We start from the raw sequence: 22,651 nt of genomic DNA on the forward strand, positions 1-22,651 counted from the left end.
GCTCAGCCCTTTCCAGGAAACTCAGTGAGTTGGCATGAAACACACTGCCTGGCTCTACCTCGCTTGGACTGCCCAGTTGTGAACGAGGGCGTTCTGAGGCCCTCTTTTTCTTTGATTTGTGAGAGTGTTCTCGCTTTCGCTTGGGGGCCTGACTTTCAGGGCTACGTCCATGCCCTCCCCCATGGGTGTGAGAGGATTTGGCTAGTGGCCGAGCAGTTTCCTGCAGCCTCGCTCTCTTCTAAGGGCAAATCAACCACTGCAGGGCATGGACTCTCTACATCGTCCCAGAGATGTGCCTTGCCCAAACATGTGGGGCACTCAGGGTTACAATCACGTGGGTCCATGGTCTTCCCACAACAGGACAGGAAGCCATAATGAGTCAACAAAATCTATAGTGATATCCATTCATGACAAAAACATATTCCCTGAGATCTTTCGGGCACAGAAATGTGAGGATAAAACTCGATTTAAAAGCCATCACCCTTTGTCATCTATGGATCACAACAACCTGAGGGAGATGTGGCAGTGGCAGTGCCTGAGAAAATATGAAATCAAATGAACACCATACAAACAATTCCAGTCAGCTTAATCAGAATCATTCCCTGTATTGGTCATCAACACTGTAGAGGGACATTGGAGTGGAACATTTTGTACCTTGTTTGCCCCTCCTTTCAATTTGTATTTTGTGTGTCCACAGTTGAGGCGGACAGTGGATAATTCATGGTCAATTCGACTATAGGGCAATGTCAAAGCTTTCTACTTGTCCTTGTGTGGTCCTGTGTAGTCAGGGCTCTTATAAAGACAGGAAAAGATTCATGTTCTCTGCCTGAAATGTCAGAGCTGTGTCTATTGAATTATATTCTGCTCAGTGACAATTTGAGATAAATTGACATGTCTTTCTTATTGAACTGGTGCATTGTTTTGGCCTAGAAAAACATCCTCTTTCTCCTTTTTCAGAGAATAAAACTGCCATAAAAACCATAATTAGCCACACCGGAATGTCAGCGTAGATAACAGAATTAAATAAAATTATTATTTATTAAAGTTATTCATATATTTTGCTATGTTATAATTTACATTGGCTCTATGACAATTTGGCATATTGAAAAAATCTTGCTTTTGAATGGCAATAATTAACCGGCTGCTGGCTGAAAGTAGGCAAACAAACCTGAAATTGAAGTGGGCCTTTTCAGCCAAATAAATGCACAGCCACTGTAATGTGTTCTGGATCAGCAACCGCAGAGCTGCAGGTCCCCTCTTGGGTAGCTCTTAGACGGTGCGTGGGCAGCGGTTTATGTGATTCACCCTTCCAGAAGCGGAAATGTCACTGGCCTGAAGTGTGTGTGTGTGTATGTGTGTGTGTGAAGGACGGGGGTCTGGCTATTTATGGTCCTGCACCATCCTCCCGTGGTAGCCTAATGGAAGCACAGTGTTTTTTTTGTTTTTTTTAAATATGGGTCTTTAATTTGTTCTGTTGCTTTTTGTTCTGGGCTAATTTTTGTGACGTTTCATGCTTGTTCATGCGTGCTGTTTTCCATTAGATATGTCTCTGCAGCTCTCCAAAACACTCAATTTGCTTTTTCCCCCCTGCTTTGAACACTTCATGGACATCATAATTTTAACCCCATTCCTATAAAAAGCATGTCACTTTTTTTCTACCACTGACGTAGATACGTGTATATCACCGACTCACACTTTTGATAGAAGAATATCCACAACACATCAGGCAGGTTTAGATTATGCACCGCTAATGTTCTAGTTCTCTCCAATAGACAGCTGAATAGAAATGTGTTCTCCATCCATGTAGCGTCGCTTTAGTTGTTTATTTTTATCCATCCAGTTGCTCCACTTGCTGAGTGTCCTCTCTTTGTGTCTTTCTGCTTCTCCAGAGTTTTCTGAGTCGCCGGTTGAAGGGCTCCATCAAAAGGGCGAAGAGCCAACCCAAACTGGACCGCACCAACAGTTTCCGCCACATGATTCTCCCACGCTTCCGCAGTGCCGACCAGGAAAGGTTTGGATGCATCTTTTTCACGAACAGACTGCCTCAGGATATATTATACTAGCATCACTCATTACCCTGGGAATTTTCCTGCACAGAGGAATACCGTAGAACCGGGAATGTTGGTCCAAGTTCTGTGCTCAACTATATCCTACAATCTCTCTCCAAGATAGGATGATCCTTTTTTTATTTAAATTATTTTCACTTTATGCATGATATTTTGATGTACAGACACACAATGTAGTTATGGTGTATTTGTAAATGGAATGTATTTAACTGCATTTCAATGACATAGATAAGCTCTTTTACCTCATGTACCTTGGCATTTTCGACTGAAATCTCAATGAGTTACTGTAAGATTAAAATTAAGATTAATTTACTTAAGGTTAAAGTTTATTCAGTTGTGAATCTTGACAAAATATATGACTTGTAAGAAGGGCTTTTCTCTTTCTCTCTCTGTCTCTCTTGCTAACCATCTTTCACTCTCCCTCTAATTCTCTGTTTTTCACTCCATCTCTCGCTGTCTTTTTTTCTGTCCTCTTTTTCTCTCTGTCCATTTTCACTCTCTCTCTGTCCTTCACTCCCTCTTTCTCTCTTCTCAGGACTCGTCTGATGCAGAGCTTTAAGGAGTCTCACTCCCACGAGTCCTTGCTGTCCCCCAGCAGTGCGGCAGAAGCTCTGGACATCACCTTGGATGAGGATGCAGTCATCAAGCCGGTGCACTCCAGTATACTAGGGCAGGAGTTCTGCTTTGAGGTGTGTGTGTGTGTGTGTGTGTGTGTGTGTGTGTGTGTATTTGCGCGTGTGCGCGCGCGTGTGTGTGTGTGTGTGTGTGTGTGTGTGTCAAATGGTTTCTTAGCTCACCTGAACCTGAACAGTGTGATAATTTATATCGCATGAGTGCACACACACACACACACACACACACACACATGGGCAGTCAACACTTAAATAATTTAATTTGCAACTGGCAGCATGGGCTGTGTAAACGGTGGACAGTGAAAATTTAAATACTGATGTATTTTAGAGAAAAAACAAACCTGTTATACAGAGAATATGTCTGTTTGTATTTACAAATATCGAAAATAATTGCAATAAAGAGTTGCAAATTAGGCGTCAAGGTAATTGGTGACTTCAGAAAGGGTCTTTCACTAATGGCTGTTTGCTCAGATGATCATCATTTATTAAATATTTAATGCACCCATTTACCGATGAGTGAAGGTCAAAACAACATCAGCCTCCATGGTGACAGATTATATAAACAGATGCACACACAAACACATTCACATACACAACAAAAATTCAGCGAAAAATGTGAAATTGTTAATTCATTCATGCACGAAAATGCTTGTCACCATCCACATTTCAAGGGCTTTATATATTATATTTAAATATTTGATGGTTAGCTCTTACAATGAGTATGTGCGTGTGTCTGAGCCATTATTTCATGTCTATTCTAGTTCCTCTTGTGACATGTATATCTATGGCCACAGGTGACAACCGCCTCAGGGACAAAATGTTTTGCCTGCCGTTCTGCTGCAGAGAGGGACAAGTGGATTGAGAACCTTCAGCGGGCTGTCAAACCTAACAAGGTGAGTAAGAAGAGTTTGATTTCATAACTAATTAGTGAAACTAATAATTAATTATGGGGAAACGCACTGGTCTGTAGTTTGTAGTTACAGTGTGTGCGCATGTGTGGAGCAGGGAGCAGTGGTTAGAACTGAGTTGCACTTTACCCTGTAGCATGCTTACACAATAACAAAGCTAATGTCACAGAAAGCAAGATTACTGCTACTTACTCATCATTCAGTTCACATCAATGATTGTGACTGATGAGCCGTATTCATTGTTATAATGCATCACTGATACTGACGGTTGTTATGAGCCATAATTATCTCATAACCTTTGGTGTGTCAATGAAAAACATGTCTTATCATTCAAATTCAGCTTAAAACGTGTAATTGTGTTTGGCATATGAGTGTCTCGACTGATGTTGTCGTCAACCAGGACAATAGCCGTCGAGTCGACAATGTTCTCAAACTGTGGATTATCGAGGCTCGGGATCTGCCGACAAAGAAGCGCTACTACTGTGAGCTGTACCTGGATGACCTGCTGTATGCTCGCACCACAAGCAAGCTACGCACTGACACAGTCTTCTGGGGAGAGCACTTTGAGTTCAACAATCTCCCGGCCATCCACAGCCTCCGCCTGCACCTCTATAAGGAAACGGACAAGAAGAAACGCAAGGTGTGTAACAGCATTTTATATTGCATTCCAATTACACTTTGCTTGCATCATTTCTGGTAACAAACACTGTATTTTAAAGTTTGATAAGTAATCAGTGATTGGCTGATTGTTTTAGGTAATTCTGATAGAGGTGTAGGTTGTAATAAATCGATTTTGTGAATTTTAATTGAGTGATTAATGCTAAATTCTCATCAGTGCATTCATATAAATGTATCATACATTCTGGGTGAACACCACATGCAATGACTGTTCTCCAGGAGAAGAGCACTTATCTCGGCCTGGTCAGTATCCCCATCTCCAGCATCACCGGCCGGCAGTTTGCGGAGCAATGGTACCCCGTCATCCAGCCCGGCATCCTGGCCAAAGGTGGCGGCGTCGGGGGTGGCAAGATAATCAACGCCTCCCTGCGCCTCAAGTCGCGTTATCAGACCATGAGCATCCTGCCCATGGAGCTGTATAAGGAGTTTGCCGAGTATGTCACCAACAACTACCGCACCCTCTGCACCGTGCTGGAGCCTCTGCTGAGCGTCAAGAGCAAAGAAGAGGTGGCTTGTGCCCTGGTGCACATCCTGCAGAGCACAGGGAAAGCAAAGGTAGCTGTGACCCCCCTCAGCCACTGTAGTCTCATACCCATAAGTTAGGACTGTGTCCCATCTGGCCAGGGATGTGTATGTATGTTGTAGATTTGCAGATTAATGCTAGCCTTATGCCTAATCTTTGCACTTGCACATGGAAGTTGATTATTGCATCCATATTATTTCACAAATGTAGTCTTATACGTATAAGGAATGACTGGGAAGGTATACACCACCAATCTATGGCAACTTTAGTTTTTTAAGTGGCAATAGATCTACTGGCTAACTAAAATTATTTTCTTGCTAGACTTTTGATTGACAAAAGAAGTGCTCTATTTTCAGAGTAGACCCACTGATTTTCTTTAACTTGTCTGAAGCATGTTATTTGAACAACTTGAAATGTTCAGTGTTGCTCACAGTAGAACAATAGTGTAGTTCATCGGTCGGTTAGATTCCTTTCAAAATGATCCCAACTGTTTGTACACTGGCTTGGCTGGCCACATCTGTTAAGTATCTCAGCCTTGACTTTGTGATGTTTCCAAATTGATAGGACTTTCTGTCAGACATGGCGATGAGTGAAGTGGACCGCTTCATCAACCGAGAACATCTCATCTTCAGGGACAACACCCTGGCCACAAAAGCCATAGAGGAGTACCTCAAACTGATCGGACACAGGTACCTCAAGGATGCCATAGGTGAGTGGCCATTTTTAATGATAGTAAAGCTCAGGGACCCACTTAGTTCAGGACAGTTGCACCAGACAGGGTCACTTAATTGCTTGTAATTTAATGTGATCTTGCTCATCAATGTATGCGTTGTTGTCAATAACAGACAATTTCCCAAATTGGCTAGAAGATGAAATACTTAACCTTATTGGATTGCCTCTTTGAAATGTATTAGTTCTGGAGTACAACTCCTTGGTAGAAGCCTCTACCTCTCCAGCTTGGCCTCAGAAATATACTATGTTAACATACTGTATGACTAATTAAAATCCAGATTGATAATAGCAGTGATGACACCTCTCCACAGGGGAGTTCATCCGAGCCTTGTACGAGTCAGAGGAGAATTGTGAGGTGGATCCCATGCAAACCCCGCCCTCTGTGCTACAAGATCGTCAGGCCAACCTCCGCATGTGCTGTGAGCTGGCACTATGCAAGATCATCAACTCCCATTGGTTAGTGATCTGGTTCTTTGAAATATCATGAACTCTTATTGGTTGGTGAACTAGTTTAAAGTATAAATATAATATATAAATAAATATGAATGAACTCCAAGTCATAAGTGAGTTTACTTGCATTACAACTTCTAAATTCATTGAGTATTGGAAAGTATTAGAGTAATGAAATGAGAATTTTATTTGATTAAAGTAGGAGTCGGTTAATAATGTCCCAACAGTCCCTTCCTCCTTCAACTTCAGCACCCTCTTTTTCTTTTTCATCACTCTGTTTCTATTGGTTCTCAGGATCCTGACCTTAGTTTTCTCTCTTTCCCTCTCGGCAGTGTGTTCCCACGCGAGCTGAAGGAGGTGTTCTCCTCCTGGAGGGTGCGCTGTAGGGAGCACGGCCGCGAGGACATCGCCGACCGCCTCATCAGCTCCTCACTCTTCCTGCGCTTCTTGTGTCCGGCCATCATGTCACCGTCGCTCTTCAACCTCACGCAGGAGTACCCGGGCCCACGGACATCGCGCACGCTCACGCTCATCGCCAAGGTGGTGCAGAACCTGGCCAGCTTCTCCAAGTCAGTCACTAGGGTCCACTCCCATTCAGGCTACGCCTCCCCCCACCTCCCCCTTCACTCACACCTCCACCTCCAGAGAGCTGAGCTCTGCTTCACTGTTTCCAAGCATCGTGGTGTGTCTGGTGTCTGCTTCCTTAGTCTGTCACCACTACATCCAGTCTGTAGTTTCTGCCTCTGTGTACATCGTCATGGTATTAGTCTCGGAAAAGACAATGAGCCCTTTCAAGATCTGTCTTGAGTGAATATCAGGTTAAAATGACAGTGTATTCTATATTTTTATATATACATGTATTTTACATATAAAATATTCTCAAATATTCAAGCCACAGGTTTTTTTTTTTTTGTAACAAAGACGGAGCTGAAAGAGCCCAGCTCAGCTCAGCCCAGCTGACTATCGGACAAAGCTGTATTTATTTGCAGCATAGGATATTTGCTTATTTGCTATGTCATGTTTTTCATTCATTTTTTTCAGGAGAGCTAATGTACTCAGACCAACGCAGTATGCTTGATCTGTCCTGAGAGATTTTAGACCAATAACATCATGCAACATTGTTGTCCTCGCCACTGATGTTAATCCTCTGTTCTTAGGTGCTCCAGCTGATAAATAAACATCGTTGATGGAGTTCATTAACTAAATACAATAAATGGGAAATTAACAATTACTTGACAATTGGATTGGAGTGAATTGCACATCAGAATATTATGTTAGCTTTTTTACAGCTACTGTATGTTATAGCCTAAATGCAAGTCAGCATGGGTCTCAGAAAGTCATCTTCAAGACTATCCACTGTACAGTGACATTAAGGATGCATTCAAGGGCATCTCATCCTCAGTATTTGTCTACTGAATTTTTTTAAAGGTCAGTTGCTAGGGGTAAGTATTTATTTATTTATCTTTTATTTCACCAGGAAGGTCCCATTTATATACAATATATCTTCTGCCAGGAAGTGCTGGTGAAGATGGGCAGCAAAATGAGAAATAAAAAGTTTCATACAAAAATACAAACCGGGACAGATAACACCACAAGTCATACCAAAACACAACAGCAAAAGGCAGATTTACCCATTTCCGTTCGAGTGGTTTGGACCATGAGGAAAATTTGCTCTGATGATCTAGTGTTATAGCTATCCATACCTTCCTTAGACTAGTCTACTTGAAAAAGAAGGCTGTAGATCTATTTATTTCAAAGACTGACAAAGCATGTCTTCAGAATGTCAGTCTATTGTGTAAGATCATTGAAGGTCCTGTAAGTCATATTAGCATCTTTAGGTGGTGGGCCGAAGCCTCGTATCTGTTCAACTTTGCATTTTAATTTAGGAGGACCTGAATTTCTAAAGTTGGGATGATTATATAATTTCTAACGATAAACCAGTTGTTGCCAGGACAGTTTCCCGTGGAGTTTGTCCAACCCATAGTGTAAAAGTTTGTTAAACTCGCCGGCTAACACAGTTGCCTACTAAATCAGTCGAACCAATAACACGATGTTATACTGGTGTAAGACAATTATTAACCAATCAGATCCAGCCTTATTGACACCCGTTTCACCGATTACTCATGTTGACATCTTTCACTGCTGCCGCGACAGCTCCAACCCATTGAAACGGAGACGTGTTGTAAGTAATAATTTGATCAGTATCAGGCCGTTTTAAAACATGTTTGTTTTCTAAACCGCCTTTTTCATACGTGAGTGATGGTGTAAATAGTTTTAGTTCGCTAACGAGCCGTAGTTTGTACTATATAGCCTTGCTTACGGATAGCTATGCTATTTGTTAATACCTCATTTACCTTGTCTCTGTCAAGTTTAATCAACGTTATTCACATTGTATGGAGTCGATGGTAGACTCATAAACCACGCAACACAAAACGTTATAGTCTAAGAAATATTTAATCATCAAGGGGGAAAAGGAAAGGTAAGGGGAACATGTGGATTTCCTGAGCACTGGGACCAGAGCCACAAGGTTAAGGTCGGTTAGTCCACAAAGAGCCACCCCTCCCTGGCAGTACTGCCATACCAGGGTAATGCCAAGGGGTGAGATCTCTCCCTAGGCCTCTTCTAAGATGTTATTATCACAATGTGTGCAGTTGCACAGGTTGGTACATGGCAGCTCATACACTTTGCATGTACATTTTCCCCTGACACAGTTTTTTTTTTTTTTGCAGGAGCAGTGAACAAGCTCAAGGATCGCCTCTGGAGCTGGTAGAAGTGACATCCAGTCCACCTCACAGCCATCTTCCAGCCATGATTGATTGGAGGAGGAATGTCTTGGTAACACTCCAGGCTCCTCCTGTGCACTGCAGCCAGGTTGCTTGCCCGCTGAATATGTATGTGCAGAGAGTCCTGGTTTGGAGGCAAGTCTCGTTCAGAACATCTGCCCGACTTGAACAATGTAGCCTGACTATCACACCCGGAAAATGGATGGAGACCTACAAGGGCGTCACACTTCTCCTGTCCAAAATAGCTGTGCAGTTTTGATAGATCTGTTATTTGGGACTCTCTCCCCTTTGCAGTGTTGAAATACAGGTTTGCATTGATGTGGCTACAGAAAGACAGTGCCAGAACAAAGACATCTGTGTCTGGGCTCATCACAATATTGGTCCAGGTTTTTGAGGCATGAGCGGCATGCAACAGCATCCTGGTGTCTGCCTCTTCTAGGATAGTTTTAAGCTCCTTGAGCTCTTGAATTTCTACGGTTGTATTCATCCGGATGGCATGGCATTGGCTGCCATGTGCCATGATGACTGTCACATTCCCAATTACATGGTCAAATTACAAATTACATGTGCAGAACAGGGATAACAAAAAATAAGGATTCATGGACATGTACAAAAAACACCAAAACAATGGAAAAAAATATCTGGCATGTGGGGGAAAACAATGAAAATTTGCAAAATGATGTATTTGAACACTGGACCACGTCTGCAAAGACTAATTGGCAATGTGACAGTCATCATGGCACATGGCAGCAAATGCCATGCCATCTGGATGAAGACACAGATGTCTTTGTACTGGCACTGTCTTTTTGTAGCCACATCAATGCGAACCTGTATTTCCACACTGTAAAGGGGAGAGAGTCCCAAATAACAGATCTATCAAAACTGCACAGCCATCTTGGACAGGAGAAGTGTGACGCCCTTGTAGGTCTCCATCCATTTTCCGGGTGTGATAGTCAGTGCTCTGTATGGTGTTGGAAAATTAAAGCATACAAAAAACTAAATTAAGAAAAAGAATACATTGACCTATGACCTCTATGGACTGCCCTCTCAGGAAATGAATAAGGCCAGGGCTACATTGTTCAAGTCGGGCAGATATTCTGAGTGAGACTTGCCTCCAAACCAGGACTCTGCACAAACATATTCAGCGGGCAAGCACCCAGGCTGCAGTGCACAGGAGAAGCCTGGAGTGTTACCCAGACATTCCTCCTCCAATCAATCATGGCTGGAGGATGGCTGGGGAGCTCTATGAGGTGGACTGGATGTCACTTCCACCAGCTCCAGAGGCAATCCTTGAGCTTGTTCACTGCTCCTGCAAAAAAAAAACTGTGTCAGGGGAAAACGTACATGCAAAGTGTATGAGCTGCCATGTACCAACCTGTGCAAGTGCACAAATTGTGATAATAACACCTTAGAATAGGACTAGGGAGAGATCTCACCCCTTGGCATTACCCTGGTATGGCAGTACTGCCAGGGAGGGGTGGCTCTTTGTGGACTAACCGACCTTAGCCTTGTGGCTCTGGTCCCAGTGCTCAGGAAATCCACATTTCCCCCTTACCTTTCCTTTTCCCCCTTGATGATTAAATATTTCTTAGACTATAACGTTTTGTGTTGCGTGGTTTATGAGTCTACCATCGACTCCATACAATGTGAATAACGTTGATTAAACTTGACAGAGACAAGGTAAATGAGGTATTAACAAATAGCATAGCTAACCGTAAGCAAGGCTATATAGTACAAACTACGGCTTGTTAGCGAACTAAAACTATTTACACCATCACTCACGTATGAAAAAGACGGTTTAGAAAACAAACATGTTTTAAAACGGCCTAATACTGATCAAATTATTACTTACAACACGTCTCCGTTTCAATGTGTTGGAGCTGTCGCGGCAACAGTGAAAGATGTCAACATGAGTAATCGGTGAAACGGGTGTCAATAAGGCTGCATCTGATTGGTTAATAATTGTCTTACACCAGTATAACATCGTGTTATTGGTTCGACTGATTTAGTAGGCAACTGTGTTAGCCGGCGAGTTTAACAAACTTTTACACTATGGGTTGGACAAACTCCACAGGAAACTGTCCTGGCAACCACTGGTTTATCGTTAGAAATTATATAATCATCCCAAATTTAGAAATTCAGGTCCTCCTAAATTAAAATGCAAAGTTGAACAGATACGAGGCTTCGGCCCACCACCTACTTCTGTTAGTCTTACTCTTACCCATCATAGGATCCGCCCCTTCTTTCAGTCGGCGGGGCGGATACAAAATAGCACTCTCCCTCTATCCCCCTCTCCCTTTCTCTCTTTAGTTAGACTCTTCTGCTTCCAATGTTTCCTTGTTGGTCAGTATAGTTGCACCACATTGATGATGCTGTAGTTGTTTGCTGATTGCAGAGCTCAGAACAATGGGCCTCATTCTCGAACATTTTCTGAAGTTTCTTCTGAAATGTTTCTTACGGGCTTCGGAAAAACAACGTAAGAAAAAGACATCCGACAAATTCATGAACGCTTGAAAATGTGTTCCTACACAGCAGAAGTGTTCTGAGCTGTGCTCCACCGGAAGAGTTTTCTGAAATTGAAAGCGCGTTCTCGTGCTCCTGAATTTGCATACATAGACGCCCCGCCAGCTCCTTATAAGGGCACGCAACCGTAGTGAGGTGTGCAGTCGGAATCGACCGAATCTAGACGAAAGCAACTCGTAACCGAGTCATGTCATGAGGTGGACCGTTGCAGGATGTAGATGTGTCCATTCTATTCCACTCTAGCTATATCAACGTGTTTGAGTTCAGTGCTTATTTATTTATTCACTTACATTTGCAGTGTTCGTGTACATTCACATTTACATTTAGTCATTTAGCAGACGCTTTTGTCCAAAGCGACGTACAAGGGAGAGAACAGTCAAGCTACGAGCAATAGAGACCTAGTGTAACAATAAATACTACTTTACATAAGAAATAGAAAAACGAAATAGAAAATAAAAACGAAGTGCAGGAATGTAACTGCTGTAAGTGCAAGTAAAGCACTAGTCGAAGTGCCAGTTAGGAAGGGAGGAGCTCTCTGAAGAGTTGGGTCTTCAAAAGCTTATTAAAGGTAGAGAGGGACGCCCCTGCTCTGGTAGTGCTAGGCAGTTCGTTCCACCAACGTGGAACTACAAATGAAAATTCTGGATTGCCGTACTTGCACAGACGGCAGTGCCAAACGACGCTCACTAGACGAGCGCAGCATTCTGGTGTAGTCCTTTTATTTATTTTATGACATCACGGTGCCTCGTAGAATCATGACTATACATGTGAAACGTAATTGTTAATGATACAAATATTCTCGTTATTATTATTATTATAATTAATCTAATCCGAGGATGACTGTAGAGTTGATGTGAACGCAATCACTAACGATTCATTAACACTTCTAACACGGAGAGTTTTCTTAATGCGATTCCTCAAAAAACCACAAGATGGCCCACGGGGCCCACGGGGTTTTTTAAGGAATCGCATTTGAGAAAACTCTGGCCGAGTTACGACTGCTATTTCGAGTTCGGAAAGTCCTCTGAAGTTCAGAACAAATCCCAGATGAGAAAACTTTCATGAATGCCAAATGTTTTCCTAAATCCAATTCAGAAGTAATTCCTTCTTAAATTCTTCTTAACTGCGTTCGAGAATGAGGCCCAATGCTGGGGTATTTCTCAAAGCAAAAGGAGTGGAATGAGTGGACAACTGGCTATAGCGTTCCAAAACATTTACAACAGCATTAGAATTGTTATGTATCCCATTTAATCCAAATGCTAAACAAAATATTGTAGCGTGCTGGGGGTGGGCTAGCAGAACATCCACGTGGGACTGTTGTGTAGCCTCCCACTATGCGTTGGTTTTAGACTGTTTTGGAATTACTCGTTACTGTTCAGGTTGGGTATTGTGTCCAGTAAGAGTGTATTGTCTGATGTTAGCGTGTGTGGCTGTTATCCATTCGTCCTTGTGTTATGCTGTTTATGTCTGTGTGTTAGCTCCCCTGTGTTGGTTAACGTATCTGTCACCGTCACTGTCTTAGTTATGTCAAAGCTAGACGTGCCTTCCATTTGCATTGTGTGAGTGTGTGTCTTAAAGGCTATACAGTGATACTCCTGGGGTTGTGGGGTGTATGGGGCACTGGAGTTACCCTGAAAACTGAGATCTCTGTTTCGCTGCTGATCTCTTTGAGCTAGCTCGCCACAATGGTGTCAGAAGTGGGATAAGTATCTGTGCAAAAGAATAAAGGGGAAAGATCCTGTTCCGCTTGAAAATCCTGACCCAGTTGAAGATGGAGCCCGCTAGAGATGGAGATTTCCTGTCCTCCACAAATGGCTCCGGCCTACAGCATCCTCATCGCCCCCCCAGAGACCGGAGATGCCATTACAGGAGAATGCCTGCTATCTGCCGCCACTTACCATCCGCTAGTGACCAGAGATGCTGCCAGCGTACTCGCAGCTGCACCTAGGACACCAGGCAAGCTGCCCAAGTCCAACTAGCGGCGTGGCGTGACTGGAGCAATAAAGCTAGAGCCGCACCTCTCCCAAGTCCAACTGGCGGCGTGGCGTGACTGGAGCAATGAAGAAGCTGCCACCCACCTGTCCCTAGCACTGGAGGGAAAGGTGTTGCAAACCGTTCTTAACTTAACCCCAACAGAGCAGCAGAACCTCCAGGCCCTGACCAAGGCAATTCGGACTGCGACTCTTCACTGATCCGAGCAGAGAGCATGCTGGGAGGTGGGCTAGCGGAACGTCCACGTGGGACTGTTGTGTACCCTCCCAGCATGCCTCAGTGTTGGACTGTTTTGGAGTTACTTGTCACTCTTTAGGTTGTGTATCCCTCTTGTGTCTGGTAAGAATGTAATGTCTGATGTTAGCGTGTGTGTGGCTGTCATCAACTCGTCCGTGAGTTACAGTATGCTGTTTATGCCTGTGTGTTAGTTCCCCTGTGTTGGTTAACGTATATGTCACCGGCACAGTCTTAGTTATGTCAAAGCTAGACGTGCCTTCCATTTGCCTTGTGTGTGTATGTGTGTTTGTCATAACACCAATGAAGCAATACTGCTGGGATTGTGCAGTATAAGGAGCAAAGGAATTGTCTTTAAAACTGAGATCTCTGTCTCACTATGCATTCATCTGAGCGAGTTCACAACAATATGTCTCGGAACCAAGCAGCACAGCGACCCATACTCCATAATTCATTTTTGACCCAGTTTTCCAGTTTCATTCACATACTAATCCATCTAGGATGGCAATTTTAAGAAGATACCAAGCCGTCAAATAGCTACCCCATTCCATTCAGCCTCCACATGAATAGAAATACATTTACTGTGAAACAAAGTGTAATTACATATGCAAAATAGCAGTAGGTTCTGAAACAATAAATCAAGTGTCCATTGCCATGGAAATGTTTCATTGTCCCTTTCTCTTTCTGTCTCCATTTCTCTTCCTTTCCTTTCTATCCTTTTCCATGTTGTCTTCCATTTTGTCCTCTGCCATTTGGCTATCTCTCAACATGGATTCCTCTCTCTGTCCTGCCCTCTTTTTGTTTTCTCTCTCTCCCTTTCCTCCCCAACCACTTGCTTTATCCCTTCCTCTCTTTCTATCCGTCTTACCCACTTCTTCTCGCTGCTTTCTCTCTCTTCTCTGTCTTCTTTTCCCTCCTGATTATCTCCCCTCACCCTCCCTTTCTCTCCCTCCCACACGCTTCTCTTTTTATCCCTTTTTTCTCCTAGGTTCGGCGGGAAGGAGGACTACATGTGCTTCATGAACGAGTTCCTGGAGATGGAATGGGGCTCCATGCAGCAGTTCCTCTACGAGATCTCCAATGTGGACTGCGGCAGCAACGCCGGGCCGTTTGAAGGCTACATCGATCTCGGCAGAGAGCTCTCCGTGCTGCACAGCCTTCTCTGGGAGGTCATGGCTCAGCTCAGCAAGGTTAACAAGAGCTCCGTTTCAACAGCTGGATAATGTAACAACATGTCATGTTGCCAGTTCATTACTGAATTTGGCAGTTGAAGACATCAGTTCTGTGCTGCTGTTGTGTGTAACACTTAACGGCAAATTGCTGTAAAACTGCCAAATTACTTGCCTTGGGCTTATGGGTTTAAGTGCTCAGTGTACTCGTTTACCTCCTGCAGCGCACCAGCGCTGTGCTGTCCACCAGTAGAGCCAATGAATACTGAATTGGGGTATGAATGCTGACTGTCATTCTCACATTCTGTGTCATTCTCACTCACTGTACTAAATATCGGGATTGGAGTATGCAAAATTGGAGAGAGATATGAGCTGTATGCTTCAAAGAGCATTTATCTTAAAATTCAACTTGTTGATGGTGGTGATGACAGCAGTTTCCTGACAGGCTATAAGATTTGATTAACAGGACTCATATCGGCACTCAGTGTTGGTGAATACGCCAACTGGAACACTCAGTACTTGTACTGGATCAGCAAAAAGTGGTATTGGCGCACCCCTAAAAATTGGACAGAGGATTCTCATCTGTGGTGCTGTGGTGCTGTTCTCATCTGTGGTGCTGTGGTGTGCTGTGTGTCTCTCCAGGACGCGATCCTGAAGTTGGGGCCTTTACCTAGGCTCCTTAATGACATCAGCGTGGCCCTCAGGAACCCACAGCTCCACCGGCAGGCAACCCAGCAGCCAGAGCAGAGGCAGCCCGACCGTTTGCTCTCACGACCGGGCTTCAACCACATCGTCTCCTCCGACTTTCAGAGCCTCATGATGAGGGACCTCAACAGGTACACACTGATGGATAGGTCAGTAACAACAGACTATGTGACCAACAGTAAGTTATTATCAGTTTGCAGATCTAAGCTGAGTACTATGATCAGTTATACACAGCTTGTTTGACTGGTCACTAGCCTGAAAACTGCAGCTCCGTAGACCATGTTTAGTAGTTTAACCAAACCTGACCTGTAGTGATTTAGAGCAGGGACATACTCTCTCAGTATCTCTGCAGATGTGTTGCAGAGGTGTTATACCAGTTTTCTCATATATGGGACAGACTTTCATCCAGCAATATTGTGCCCCGAAGTGAGGTTTCTTTGTTGGAGACACGTCACATAATAAGAAAGACAAAAGTCATCACCCACATTCTTTAAGGACTGATCTGGTATATCCTCCCATTAGGCGTTTAACATTGTCTGATTTGTGTTTCGTCTTTGTCCACCAGCTCCATAGACATCTCGCGGCTGCCCTCGCCCGCCTCCGGCCTGGCATCTGGACTTGCTCACATGGGCATGGGGCTGTACGGTGATCGTGACCACCAAGCGTCCTCCAAAGATCTGTTCTACGTGACCCGACCTCCCCTGGCCCGCTCCAGTCCAGCCTACTGCACCAGCAGTTCAGACATCACTGAGCCAGACCAGAAGGTAGATTTTCAGGTTCAGTCACTCAGTCCCCTGCCGTGCTCTTACACCAAGTTTTGAATGTGTCTGACCTTTCAAATAACATTTTTGAAAGCTTCCCCATCGTCCTTAACATTAACCACATTTGTTAAACAACAGAATTGATAAATATAGAGTTCGCTTCCAAAAAGGTAATTTTTCAAACCACTCTCCAAAAAAGCAACTATACTTACCTCACTCATGCCCTCTCCAACCTCTGTATTACTCACATTAGCTACCTTTTTTGTTCTGAAAGTATTGTTTCACAACTGCATCATTCTATCTGCAGCAAAGCAATCACTTCTTCAGAGCCGAGCAAATGTCATTTTTTTTAAACTTCAGAAAGTAATCATTTATAATATATGCCTATAATGTGTGCCTGTCAAATCGGCCAAATCCCAAGATCTCAGTCCAATAGTAAGGCTATACTGACTTTGAGTTTGTGGTGAAAGACATATGGTTAATGAAATCTGAGTGATCAAGTAATAAAGCAATTGTCTTGGATTTCAGTGGATATTTGGTAGCATTGGTCATTACCGTGTGTCATGTAACCAGTTTATATCACCATGGAAAAAAAAAAAATAATAAAATAAATAAAATAATAAATGGTTCCAGACTATGAGATTGCAGTACATTTGTTTTTATGGCACCGCAAAAGCACTGAGGTGATATGAGAAAACCTCGCGGGTCTTGTCTGCAATCATCTCAATCTCATCAAAGAATGAGCTCATAAAGCTTACAGACCAGGAGGCAATTAAAACTTAGACGTGGAATGATTAAACTTTGGATGTAATCATTCTAGGAATATGCTGTGTTCTGCAACTTACACTTACTATTTTTTTTATTTGTTTCAGGTCCTCAGTGTGAACAAGAGCGTGTCCATGATGGACCTCCAGGACTCCCGCATGAACAGCATCTCCAACCTGCATTCCGGAGACATGCTGAACTCGTCCCAGGCCTCGCTGGCCGGGCTGGGTAGTTTTGGGGTGCTGCGGGGTGGCGGGCGCACGTCGGCCGGCTCGGGGGCCTCCAGCATGTCGGGGGGGCTTCGACTTAGCCATCTGGGCGCAGGGGTCACCTCCGACTCGCTGTCACAGCAGCAGCAGCATCAGGCTGCCGCCATGCACGTCCCCCTGTCCTTCCAGAACCCTTTGTTCCACATGGCCGCCGACGGGCCACTGCACCACGTCCACATGCACATGCAGCCGCACTCATACCCGCCACAGCCCCCCGGGCCTCATCCGCCCCCGCCGCCTCTCCTGCTGGCCCCCGAGCCCGAGAACGGCCCCCCGGAGTACATGCCGGCATTTGGGCGGGGAGGCTTTTCCCGCAGCGAGGACCTGGCGTCGATGAGGACCCAGAGCAGCTTGGTGCAGCCCAGTATCATCCATTCTCACAGCTACAGTGATGACTTCACGCGCCAAAACCAGGAAGCACAATACGTCCGGCACCAGCTCTCTCTGCAAGTGCAGGTGAGTGCTCTCCATTTATCACTAGGGAAAAGCTATGAGTGCCATTAGCATCAGACGAGAAGTATCAACATGGGCCTGTGTGTTGGGGCCTTTAGCTTGATAGATAATAGAGAATTACAACAAATTAACAACATTCATTGCAAAACAATGTTCTAATTTCTGATTTTGTTTTAATGTTCTAAGTGTTGTTACCTTTTCTCTCTTGAATCTACTCTACCCGATCTCTGAAATGATGTATGGCCTTAGTGCTGGACAATGCCAGACAATGTGAACTCAATTAAAGTTTGAAAGATCAAAACACCAAAGCTGGTCTTTTCCTTGGTTTGGAGACCATGCGGTTTAATGTCTGTCTTTCTTTTAATTATTCCCCTCTTTATCTCTTCTTCTCACTCTTCTTCTCTCCCCTTCTCCAGGAAAATCTCCACCAGCAGGTGTTGATGGGAATGGCCCCATCCACTGCCACAGGCAGGGGCACACCTGCCTCCATAGCCACACCCCCAACCACCATCCACCATCCTGTTCGTCAGGCCTCCATGGCCCCTCCCCCTCCTCCTCGTATGAAGCCCCAGCCTCCCCATCAGCTGTCCGTCAGCTCCACAGCCACCTCCACCCCACCCAAAGCCCGCCCCCAGAGCGGTAACCTCCTGCAGAGTCCCGGAGAGTCTAGTTTCGCGGCAAGGCCGCAACCCAGGCAGCAGCTCTCCGTGAAGGACAGCCCCGCTCCTGGGCTCCCTCACCAGCCCAGTGTGGCAGCTGAAACTCCAGCCCAGGAGGGGGCGACCGAGAGCACAGACACCCCAAAGAAAAACCAGGCGGCCAAGTCTCCCCAGCAGCAGTCCCAGCAGCAGCACCTCCTCAAGCCCACCAACACAAAGCCGGTAAGGTGCTAGGAAAATATCTGGTGCACCTATTAAATGGCATTTGTGTGGGTTTAGTGCTAGTATTATTACCAAATCCAATGGTAATTTCCTGGAGAGTGGATAAAGGGATATTTTTTAACTGTACTGTGGCTTCACACAAATCCACAAAATGTACTGTTATTATATCTTGTTTGTGTATGTGTGTGTTGTGATACACAGTTTCAGGTTGAATGACAATAAAGGGTTTTTCAATTCTCCATGTTCTCTAGGGCGCTAAATCCCCGACCACCCTGAACCCCTCCAGCGCTGCGTCTGAGCGCACAGTGGCGTGGGTCTCCAACATGCCGCACCTCTCGGCCGACATTGAAAGCCTGCGTGTGGATCGAGAGGAGTTCAAGCTCAAGGAGCACTCCAAGAGCATGGATGAATCACGCCTGGAAAGGGTCAGTTCTGGAGAACTCTCAGGAGGATGAGACTAATAATGGCCTGGTTTTTGGTGAAATCAGACTATGCTCTAATTCTCTTTGAAGTTGCTATGTGTAGTTTTGTCCCCTGTACTGCAGTATAATTCTACATGCATTAGAAAACTTTGTAAATATTCACACTTGATTGTTGCATTTGTGCAAATTTATGTCTTGGTTTTGCTGCATCTTTCAATCAAATACAGTTTGCTCTATCTGTCACTGCCCGTGTATATCGTCTCTTGGGTTTAATGTGGGGTTGTGCTGTCAGTTAGAAACATATTTTCCCTCCGCCTGCCCTGCTTGCCTGCAGGTGCGTGAGTACGAGGACGAGATCCACTCGCTGAAGGAGCGCCTGATGATGTCCCACCGTAAGCTGGAGGATTACGAGCGCCGGCTGCAGTCGCAGGAGCACCAGACCAGCAAGATCCTGCAGCAGTACCAGTGCCGGCTGGATGACAGCGAGAGGAAGCTGCGGCAGCAGCAGAGTGAGAAGGACTCGCAGATAAAAGGCATCATCAACCGGTACCACGCACTCTAGTGAAATATAACAGTGTAGGGAAACACAGCTGGATCGTATTGGAGTTGTCCTATAAGAACAAGGCAAGAAAGCACCAGAAACTCAGAAATGGTCCTATGCTATGTGCCTGAAGCAAAGTTCATGGTTAGCAAAGCAGATGAAGTCATCCTATGTCACTAAGGCAAAAAAACAGCTCAAGGAAATCTGAAATGGTGACTAAGAACTGCCAAATATAAAATATGCACTGACTTGCAGGTAGACCTTGTACCATTTTTTCATTAGTTATAAGTACACTTACACCAACAAAACACAGAAAGATACTTTTTTTTGTGGTCACACTGAGTCTCTCAGACTGCGACATTCACTCTTGACTAATGCGTGGAACTCTGTGGGGCTCAGTCTCTGAAGGTGACAGACAGTCAAGCATGAGCTTCTTTTCCGCGGCTCTCCAGTACGGTCACAGTGGCAGGTGCTCCATCATTATTTGGTGAGGCTGTCAGGACAGTGATGGAGGAGCTGCTTAATGGTGCTCAGTGTTTCTGTGTGACAGTCCCGGGGTAGATTTATCCGTCGATGCTGTTTTTTAAGGGTTTGGCTATGCAGGTTTGTTGTCATGAGTTTGTTGACGCAAGAGTGTGTTCTGAGTGGGTGGAGGTAAGTTATGACATCTCCCACAGAAAGCCTGATGGCCGTGTGTGTTGAACTGCTTTCAGTGGTGTGAGTGTGTTGTCTGTGTTTGTGTGTGTGTGTGTGTGTCTGAGATCTCTCTCTCTCTCTTCTCTCTCCCTCCCTCCCTCCCTATCTCTCTCTCTCTCTCCTATGGTCAGGTTAATTTCAATGTGTGAGAACATTTGTGTGTGTGTGTATGTGTGTGTGTCTCTAAGATCTCTCTCACTCTCTCTATCTCTCTATCTCTCTTTCTCCCTCCCTCTCTCTCTTTCTCTCGCTCTCCCTCCCTCTCTCCTGTGGTCAGGTTAATTGCAATCTGTGAGTATTTGTGTGTGTGTATGTGTATGTGTGTGTGTGTCTTACATAATCTCTCTCCCCCTCTCCCTCTCCATCTCTCTCTCTCTTGGTCAGATTAATGGCAGTGGAGGATGAGTTGCGCACTGGTCCCGTCCCGGAGGTGAAGACACGTCTCTTCCCTGAGCAGGTGCGTGGCCCGTCCTCCTTCCTGCACACTCACCCCAGGGGACTCCTCTAAGCACTCGGTGCCTTCTACGGTGTCTTTGCCAAAGTTTCTTTGTTACATAAACATGCCTTCAGTTTCCAGCAGAGACTCGTCCTGAAGCTTAATTTCTCTCCATGACAGCAAATACCAATTTGGCGCTGAAATCTAATTTAGACAACAGGGGGGGGGGGGATTGTGGGAAGTATCTCCTCTGGGTCCTATCTCACCAACAGTAATGCAGAGTGCTCGACAGTGTCCCTCCTGATCCAGTAGATATTTACTCATAAGTAGATTTAAAGCATTAAAATGAGTAGCAGTATTGTTTTTGTTCCAGTATGGTTTTCAGTGAACTGTGTGATAGGCAGGTTTTTTTTATAATAACACTCTGTGTACTGTGTCTCGTGTTCAATGTGGGGCATGATCACAGATTGCAGTTCACTCAGGGCTGAGTCTGGCCCTAGTCTGGGCTGGATGCTCTGGTCACAGCTGTTTCAGGGTCAGCTGTCTGTGTGCCCTCCTCACTAGGAAGTCATTAGTAAAATATATACTGGCGTTATCTATGTTTACATGCTATATTACAGTGAAGAATGAAGAATGTAGCCTGTGCTGTGTGTACCGGGTACCATGTAGTAATGATGAAGAAATGACAGGGGTTTCGCCTAGCTAGACGGTGTTATCCCACACTGGTGACACTTATCCTTGGACCCTAACTGAAACAGCTGAAATTCAACGCAAATATACTCTGCATTATTGTGTACACTTGCCCACTGACTGTTTTCATTTCATATATTCATACTGTTATTGATTCGTTGAAGGCTTTCACTTTGTCTCGTTTCCAAGTAATGTTTACCTGACTGTCTGACGGACTCAAATATGGCAGTGCATTCTCAGTCCTCAAACACAAGTGTCCTACCAGAAGTTGCCATCTACCAGCCATGACTAGTTCAACATTTGATTCCCTCCTATATTAAATCAGGAATAACAGTGACAATATTAAGAAGGTTGGTCTTATACAAGAACCTTGTTTTTGAAAATACATGGAACGTTTCAAGAGTGAGAATGCATTGCAACATGTCCATAGCCTCATTCATTTTTGGACAGGGAAAATTACTGACTTAAGTCTGTAATTAAGTCATTGTGACAGCTCAAGTAGGTCTGTCATATATCCATGCCATGCAACATTTTCTAAATGGGTCAGTGTTGTGTGTAATCATTTAAATGTGACAATCAGTGCAATTCAGAGACAATTCCACTAACTACCAATTTGTGGCAAGATTCTGATTGGATTCCCACAGGACTGGAAGAGAGTTCATAAGAATATTTCTTAGGGAAAAGATTCTCTTAAAACCTCAGCATTTTTCTTGTACATACATAGGGCAGATTTATGGTCGTCCGTTTTCGGAGACACAGAGACACGGAGACACAAAGAGCCTATTTCTCGGTAACTTTAAAAAAATCTAAGCAAATAAATGAAAACGAGTCCGTCGAGGCAACTGCGTGACCACGGATTAACAAAGTCGTAGAAGTATATTTCGGCCTTTACTTTGTCTTATATGTGCTCTTCACGCTGTAATGTACTGTGCTAACCAAGAGCTGTTACCATGGTTGCAAGAACCCTCTTTGCCGGCAGGGAATGCATCAGTGCTTTTGGTAGACATTGATAAAAGCACTAATGTACAGACCATTCATTTCCCAGTTGTCATTTGACACAATGGTGAACAGCCCTCTAAAAAGCAATTTTTCTTGCACTCACTTTATGTAATTTTTTATGAAATCAGGCCTTTGCATTACATATCAAGGCAACTTGTAGTTCATATTTGCATGAACATAAAATGTGGACATCAACCCACTGTCAAGTTGAGTCTTTGTTTTTCTTTTTGTGTCACCACAAAATCACAACAAGATTATAGGTTTCCTATATTAGCCACTAAACATGCTAAACATGCTAAACATGCAAAAAAATCCCTGACTCATTGCCATAGATCAGTGTATG

General features: G+C 44.3%; 1 protein-coding gene across 9 annotated transcripts in view; it reads left to right on the top strand.

Annotated features, from left to right (window-relative positions):
- LOC105901989 (ras/Rap GTPase-activating protein SynGAP-like) overlaps positions 1–22,651 on the top strand; it is a 48,057-nt gene that overhangs the window by 18,789 nt on the left and 6,617 nt on the right. For all 9 annotated transcript variants that reach the window (XM_031586722.1, XM_031586728.1, XM_031586726.1 and 6 more), the window contains 16 exons: positions 1,890–2,011; positions 2,602–2,755; positions 3,493–3,591; positions 4,007–4,246; positions 4,504–4,839; positions 5,372–5,516; positions 5,851–5,995; positions 6,322–6,558; positions 14,510–14,711; positions 15,333–15,526; positions 15,961–16,159; positions 17,029–17,646; positions 18,060–18,524; positions 18,776–18,949; positions 19,281–19,492; positions 20,568–20,640. In XM_031586722.1, the coding sequence (XP_031442582.1) occupies positions 1,890–2,011; positions 2,602–2,755; positions 3,493–3,591; positions 4,007–4,246; positions 4,504–4,839; positions 5,372–5,516; positions 5,851–5,995; positions 6,322–6,558; positions 14,510–14,711; positions 15,333–15,526; positions 15,961–16,159; positions 17,029–17,646; positions 18,060–18,524; positions 18,776–18,949; positions 19,281–19,492; positions 20,568–20,640 (3,615 nt within the window). The remainder of the gene's footprint in view (positions 1–1,889; positions 2,012–2,601; positions 2,756–3,492; positions 3,592–4,006; positions 4,247–4,503; positions 4,840–5,371; positions 5,517–5,850; positions 5,996–6,321; positions 6,559–14,509; positions 14,712–15,332; positions 15,527–15,960; positions 16,160–17,028; positions 17,647–18,059; positions 18,525–18,775; positions 18,950–19,280; positions 19,493–20,567; positions 20,641–22,651) is intronic.

Source organism: Clupea harengus, chromosome 19 (genome assembly GCF_900700415.2).
Source record: "Clupea harengus chromosome 19, Ch_v2.0.2, whole genome shotgun sequence".
Lineage (NCBI taxonomy): Eukaryota > Metazoa > Chordata > Actinopteri > Clupeiformes > Clupeidae > Clupea > Clupea harengus.